The 8,106-nt window shown below is 37.9% G+C and overlaps 1 protein-coding gene across 1 annotated transcript in view; it reads left to right on the top strand.

Annotated features, from left to right (window-relative positions):
• Positions 1-397: 397 nt before the first annotated feature.
• Positions 398-8,106, top strand: part of TOX3 (TOX high mobility group box family member 3) — a 25,377-nt gene continuing 17,668 nt past the window's right edge. Inside the window, exons 1-2 of the mRNA XM_005426457.3 lie at positions 398-517; positions 4,438-4,692. Coding sequence (XP_005426514.3) covers positions 413-517; positions 4,438-4,692 — 360 coding nt within the window. The 5' untranslated portion in view covers positions 398-412. The remainder of the gene's footprint in view (positions 518-4,437; positions 4,693-8,106) is intronic.

Raw genomic sequence — 8,106 nt, 5'->3', positions numbered from 1 at the left:
CAGCAATCCTCTGGGTCAGGATCACTGGCAGAAATGTTACAATGTGCATCAAAAAGCATGCAGTAGAGTAGAAATGTCTTTCCTAGGGGCCTCTTCCTAACGGATTCGTAATTTCCAAAGCCACCTTTAGGTCTCTGGCGTGGCTTTGCTGCATGGGCAAAAAAAGTTGGAAAGATACACATGAATATCTTCCTTGTAAAGACTGGGGGATGCAGAGTATGTATAATAATAATAATAATAATAATAATAATAATAATAGTAATGATGATGATGATGATGTTGAATCCAATTGAATTCTGACTTCAAAGAACATCTGCAAATACTTTTTATCTGTTTGTTGTTTTGGTTTTGTGGTTTTTGTGTTCTTCCCCAACCTTTTCTATGCCAGTAATGGGGTAAAGAAAAGTTTATCATGGCGTACATTAAATCCAAATATTTATTTTTCTTTCAGTTTGGAAACAATAACAACTACATGAACATGGCAGAGGCAAATAATGCATTTCTTGCTGCAAATGAGGTAGATGTTTTTATTTTTTATCTGTGTTCATATTCTGCTGTTTGCGGTGATAATTTAACAGACTTTGAATGGATGAAGAGTGAAGTGCCGAATTTCTGTGTGTTTTATGGAGCACAAAATAAAGACTTTAATGAGAAAGAAAATAACCTGACAGCTCTCCATTACTAGTCAATTTAGCTGTCCATAAGGCTGTTACTTACATAGCATGTCAATAGAAACAAATCTGCTTTATGTATGGAAAAAAATTATGAACAGAAGGAAACAAATAAAAGGCACAGTAGGTGTACACTGTGAAAGCAAGCTTAGTAATAGTCATTACTAGCTAATGTTCTAATTTTTGTTATAGATACAAATGGTTTAATTTGTGTTCTCAATACTCATATGAGATAGAAAACCAAAGCCAGCCCTGTTGCCTGAAATGTATGTGCTACATCAAGGAATCTTTTGAATCCAGGGTCAGAACAAACCCAGAGGCTGGGCTGGTGGAGGCTGGCTGGGTTGTAGAGATGATGTATTTGATCATTGCCTTTGAGAATGGAAACAGGAGAAAGTGTGGGAACTCCAGGCTCCATGTATCTGCTAGGTGGGGCCACCTTATAACCGGCTGAAAGACATCAACACACTAATCCTGACCCCAAGCCCAGACAGAAACTGCCTTTGCTCATCTTTGAAACCCAGTCTTTTACTCCTTGCACTGTCTAGCATGTGCACAGCAATATGGAGAACAAGAAGTGCTTAGAGGGTGCGTGTCATAAATGCTCTTCCCAACATGAGGAAAGGGTAGAAAACCAGGCAGCTCTGATTTTTGTAAGTGGGGCTCAGTCACAGGTATTCCTGTGCACTTCTAAAACAGTGACCTCAGAGAAAATAAGCAGAAAGGTGTAACAATAAATATGAAGGTTAGAATTAAGGGTAGGATTTTATGAATCATTTATACAATGGTCACCATTTCTTTTTACCCAGCAAGACTGCTTAGATAAGGGAATATTATTTGGCACGAGCTCCAGTGTTATTTGTGATAATGAACACAAACCCCATCTGTAATGACAACATGATGTTTCTTTCTGTAGAATTTCTTTCCTACATTTGAATCAAACATTGATGAAAGCTCTGCTGCCAGCAGCTGTTCAGAGACAATTTAATTCCAGCTGTGATAATTCACCGTGTCAGACATTGGCTGTTATATGTTGATACAACAGTTCTCCAGATTTGCATTTTTATCAAAAGGAACAAATGTTTTGAACATTTCAGTACAGATGGCATTTAACCATGCACACAGGCTTTTTGTTTAGTTTTTTTTTTTTAATATATGTGTAAGATATAAATATTTGAAAAGTTAATAACTTCAAAAAATGTGATTGGCAAGATAAATCTCACAAATGTTATACCATCTTTTGGTCATAACACCACCTTTCTGCAGTCCCAAATTGCATACTATTCAGGCTCTTTTTACAGACTCAATAGCCCAGTGATTTGGATTTAAGGCTACTTCACTAAGGGGCTTGCTTTCTTCTTAGATTACATCTATTTTATTCTCTATCTTATGTCTGTTATATGTTTGGTTTTTGTTTTTGCTTGTTTTTTTTTTTAAAGATATATACATATTTGGATAAATTACACACTCAGAACTAAATTCACATTTAAAAATGTTAAGGTATTCATCAATTTACTCTCCCATTTGTAGCTATAAGTATTAAGCTATAAGTATTAAGATGAATGCTACCTTTCTAAGTAAAATAATATATTATTATCTAGCTGTGTTATATATTTCTGCAGCTGTCCTGGAATTATTCTGTTAGATGGGGAAAAAAGATCCAGTTCTTATAATAACTAATATCTCATAAATATGTCAAGTAAAGAGAGGTTCAAATACACATAATAATACTGATTTCACTGAACCCTTTGCTTGAACAAGGAATAAAAATATGATTAAGTGTTACTGTTAGTATTAAAGCGTGAACCATACTTTGCAATTACTGCATTACAATGTATTTAATTATAGTGGTTTTGCATTAACATGAATGTAGCTTTCTCGGTATTATTTTGGGCCTGAGCACTGCTGAGCTAGAATCCCATTTTATTTCTGTAAATAATGCCTTAAGAGTGTAATCTTAGAGCACATTCAGGCTTAGAAGCCACACATTTGCTTTATGTTTTCTGTCTCTATGTCATGATTACTACGACTCATTTTAAAGCACCTTAAATATTTATTGAAATAATATTTCAAGTGTTAATTACAGTGGTAATGAAAACAGCCAAATGCCACATATCAAGAATGAGTGTTTATCCGTATTGTTAATGTGATATGTTAGATTTCATTAAGCAGTAATGGGGTAGCAAATGAGTCACAAATTACAGTTGCATCTGTTACTAGACCACATTAGTGCCAAAATAACTGCAAATGCAGCCATAGGGTTATGTTCATTAGCCAACCACTTCTCCTGGCCAATCCATCCTTTGTGTTTGTGAACCACGGGGTCTTTGAGAAGAAAAATTCACACCTTTTGTAATATAGCAGTGGGGAAGTCAAACATCTCCCTAATCCAGGCCCAGCCTTCCCATCCAGAATTGAGTTACAGCCTTGCAGTTGGAGGAGATGGGCACAGTCTCAGCAGACTCTGATGGTGCTGCAGACTGCAGCAATCTGGGACCCCATCATTTCTGGTGTGAGACCAATAATGACAGCTGACAGGTTCTATATGCAAGCAAAGGTTTTCCTTGTGTTTCAGTTTCCATCTTCTCTCAAGTGGTTATTAATTTATATCATCATTAACAGTTTGAAGGATGACAATTTGCAGCAGTTAATGAGATCTTTCACTGAACTTATCATTTTTAAATTAACTGGCATTAAGTCACTCTTTCAAACAATGTAATTAATACATAAAACAATTCTCCCTTCCGCCCCAACCTGAATCCTAAACTAATGCAAACAAACAAATCCCAGAGCAGCCTTGCATGTCCAGAACAAGACAAGAGTGCCTATTTTAGGATTGCCAACTGCCCAGTTTGATCAAGGCAGTCCTGATTTGGGTACATTTGAAATGGCCTAATTTCAAACACTGAATTTCTATTATTAAGTAGCAGTGGACCTGAAATAATACATGAAAGTTCATTTAACTCTCAAAAAATTTGAATAAGCGTAGCTCATTTGTTTCCCAAATAAAAGTCAGCAATGTTGAAGCCAGATACAGACTCTGAATAAAGATTATCTTTGACAGACACATGCACACGTGCAAACATGCACAAACCCTGAAGATAACTGGCAGTAAATGTTTTGCTCAAGGCATCTTAACAGGTGTTTAGTTCATAACAAACCTACTGTTCAAACAAAGCTGGCTTGCTTCAGAAAGCACTGGAAGCTGCTGTAATCACCCTCACGCTTTCATACATCTCTCCTCCAAATTGCAGCCTGTGTTTTAAAGGCTTCACTGTATTTTGGGAATGGAAAAGAAGTAAAGAATGGTCATATTTCATGTTTGTTAGTGGATAAAAGCAAACAAAAGATGTGAAATGGTCAGTGCTGAGTTCCTGTTGTGTGTGTGCTACGAAATTGTCAGTGTTTTATGAAGCGTGAGAGTAATGTAAGCTGTTTGTGCTATTTTACTAACATATCAATAAAGGGGCAGTTTGTTATTCAGCCAAATCCAATGTAGCTGATATTCGGACTAACAACAGACAGATGTTGCTAATTAAGTACACATTAAAAAACTGTTAATACTGATACTCCACTTAAACCATATGATAATGAGACTTTAATCAGAATGATCCACAGACCCATTCAGCATATGAAACTTAAAAATTTTGTTGGTTATTATAGAGTTTGCTTTTGACAAAAAACTAAGATTTGGACTTCAGGTGTGGAGGTCACTGCTGAGTCCTGTGTGCCCTAACGCTGTTTGCCTTGTCCTGTCCTTTTCCAGCAGACGTTCCATACGCCGAGCCTTGGGGACGAGGAGTTTGAAATCCCACCCATTACCCCCCCACCCGAGTCAGACCCCTCACTGGGCATGGCAGATATACTGCTCCCCTTTCAGGGCCTTGGTGACCAGCTGCCTGCTCAAGGAAATGAATTTACACCTCAGTTTCCCCCCCAGAGCTTGGATCTTCCCTCTATCACAATATCCCGGAATCTCGTGGAGCAGGACGGCGTCATCCACAGCAATGGATTGCATATGGTAGGTCTGGTTCTTTGTGTGTTCCCATTGCCTGATGGTGTCTGTCACATGTGGATCTGTTCCATCTCTCAGTTTTCATTGACCCCTCAGAAGATCTGTGTGTTTTCTTGGGTGCCTGACCAAGGTTTTGCCAGTGTTCTGTGTTATGTTACAGGCGTGTTCTGGATGAACGATGGCACACGTTGTTACACAGCAAACAATGATTGGCTATTACTCAGCTCCCTAAGGCAGCTGCCAAATGGTTAAGGGTTAAATACTGGTGTTTTCAGCAAGATAAACGTGTTTGTTAATGTACAGTGCAATGCTATACTATTTGTGAACAGATCTCTTGTGAAGAAGCGGTCAGGCTTAACAAACACAGAATTTTCATTTTTGGAATGGACTTGGATGCCCATATCCATTGGCATCATGTGCATCCCAAGCGCTCCTAAAGTTCAAAAATGTGATGTGCAGTTGGCACTGGCATCAAGAATTGAAAGACCATAGTGTTGGCCAGGGTGAACTACAACATTTAGAATGAATTGCTTGTCTGTATTTGAAGTGTAGGACCCACATCTGACATCCTTCAGGATATTTTGAGAGTGCAGTATTGAGAGTAGTTCAGAAGGAGAGCCAGACACAGTATGGCAGCAGGAAAAAAGCAATGTGTTTCCCTATATCCTGTATATTCCATGGGCTAAATCTTTATAAAAGGGAATTAATTCATTTTTTTAAACTCATAATAGAAGTGACAGGGATGTATTTCCTTGACAATACTCAGAAATATAGGGCCATAAAAGGCTTTGTTGTATCCAGTGCTCTTGCTGGCCACAGAGGCTGAGGCAGGGTGGTCTTCTCTTCCTGGGCTGTGTCTGAGCCCTCAGGAATAGGGAGGCGTGATCTGGGTGTGCAAGAGCCGAGTGATGGGGACTGTGAGGCTAATTCCAGAGTTAATTAGAACAATCAAAAGCAGGGCTGTGTGGAGATTCCTCCAGGATCTATACACACTGTAGGGCTGCAGTCTCCAAGGGAGGTGAGTGGGGCAGTTCCCATGTTGTTGCAGTGTTTCCCTGTGGGCTCAAGGGATCTCCCAGTGTGGGTTTCTGAGAGCTTTGTGCAGTAACATCCACACTGCCAGCCATGAGACACAGCTGTGAGCCAGTTTATCCTACTCAGCATTTTAAAGTCAGTGCTTACAATTAGAATTAGTTTTTGTGTTGCATATTGAAGAGCGAGTGAATGTTGAGCTTGAAAAGATATTTTACATCAACTGTATTTTTTTCTGATTAGCTCTTTTATATAGGACCTTTTGCTGAACTTGGCATAGTGAAAATACATATTTACTGCTGGACTGTAATAAAGGTTGTGTTGTTATGTTGTGATTTCTTTTTTTATTATTCTGGCAAGTGAAAATTAATTAAAGATTTACAAACCAACAGGCAGTAAATATTTCTCTGTAATTCTACAGGCTGCTGACTTCGTTGCAAATTTCAATATTTCTTTGGAGGTCATGAAGAGTAGCTAGCACTAATGCAGAGTGAAGCACAAGCTGCTCATTTGTTAGGAGATACAGAATTCAGTCATTCTGTGGATCCAAAACATGCACTGCCTAAAACAGGCCTTGAAGGATGTGGTATTTGTTTTAGATCTCATTTTGCACTGTCCATGTTGGGTAACTTCTGAAGGAAGATCAGATTAATAAACCCTGAGAGTTAGGAATGTTGTGCCTGAAAACAAAAGTAATGGAGTGTGTGTGCACTGAATACAATGAAACTTGGTCAGAAAATATTGTGGGCTCGATTGGTGTTTATGTGTCCCAGTATCCCCTCAATGCTATAGAGTGGTTTGTAACCTGACCCAGTTTTGCCCTTTAATTTTGCAACCTTTCACTGAATATGATTCTTCCATGAGTAAATGCTGTCACCTTAACACTTCCAACCAGAAGAGGCCTCTGGATTATGTATTCCTTAACTCAGCTCTTCTGGTGCTGAATGAGAGGCTTCACATCTTTGCCATTTCCCTTGACTGTGCAATGTGGAAATTAATGGCACAGTTTACATTGGCTGCATTGGTAAGATTTGTTCCTATACAGGTCAGTGAAAAGATGTAGAGAAGCTCCTGCCTTCTTACCCCAGTTTTCCAGTGGCATTTTTTAGGGTGATTTCCAGTTCAAAGCTATGGATTTGGAAACTTGTGTGCTACAGTTTTGCTGCAGAGAATTGACAAGGAATTGTGTGATTTGATATGGGGGAGCCACATAGGGAGGTTTGTATGTCAGACAGTCCCCACAACTGCTTGATTTGTTTCATGCTGTGAGATGGAGTGGCCCCTGCCATTGTATTCTACTCAGTGGACGTTTTCTCTTCTGCTCATAAATGCTAGGTAGCTTTGGGAAGTTTAAAAATATTAACAGAGGGTCCTTACATAGCTTTCCCCTGAACTCACATAGCTCTCTTCAGCAGTCAAATTTTCCAGCAGTTAATCTGTATTTCAAAAATAAAAAAATGAAAACATTATATCATATTTTATGTATAAAGTGTGTTCTTTATTAAACTGGTAAATATTTATTAATAATATTAGAATTCATCCTTAAATTAGACATTTCATGAATTACCTTGCCTTGGAGCTATAAAAACTTTATTGCAGCAATAAAAAAATGTAAAGGAGGCATTTTGACTATGAAATTTCATTTCATGGTCAATTGAATTTACTATATCTGAAAGAACTAAAGATGGGGTTGTAAAATAATTATGATGTTCGTACACACTTACAGAACAATGTTCTTATCCAGCGATACTGGGATAGTCTTATTTAAATGCTGTATTAATGCTGTACTGCTAATCACTAAAGCTTCTTGGGCTGAATACAAACTTAAATAATTTTAATATTAACTGCATTGAGTTTATTGCTTATCTCGTGAAGCATTAGAGGGCTTTACTGTAAGCAATATTTAATCTAGGTAAATGTAGCCCTACCCTGTTGCAAAGCCTGCTAGAAGAATTTCACCTTGAGAAATGTCACGAGATTTTAAATCACAAATGTTGAAAAAATAAAATGGGCTTGGACAGAATTATGATTAATACTGTGTGTCTTTGGCTTTTTTCTATGTACTACCTGACATGTTCACCTATAAACTTGAATGCAGAATTGCCAGAGGCATGGTTAAAAATAGGTTATGTCAAGGTTTTCCTATGTCTCCCTTAGGGTATGGAGTTGGCTAGGTACCTCATAATGCTTCTGCAAGTATCTCACACATTACTCACAGGAAGACACACACATGGAAAACAAAAAAGGGAAAGAAAAACGGTTTAACATATTCTTTATGTACTATTATATTGAAAATAGTATTCATGATGCAAGAAAGATATCTATATATTTTTTCTCAGCATAAATGGGACCTAGCAATTACTAAAGATTGTATTGGTGAGTTAACCA

This window comes from Geospiza fortis, unplaced genomic scaffold (genome assembly GCF_000277835.1).
Source record: "Geospiza fortis unplaced genomic scaffold, GeoFor_1.0 scaffold405, whole genome shotgun sequence".
NCBI classification, from domain to species: Eukaryota; Metazoa; Chordata; class Aves; order Passeriformes; family Thraupidae; genus Geospiza; species Geospiza fortis.
Note: the sequence above shows the minus strand (reverse complement) of the source record. Positions and strands in the feature narration are given on the sequence as shown.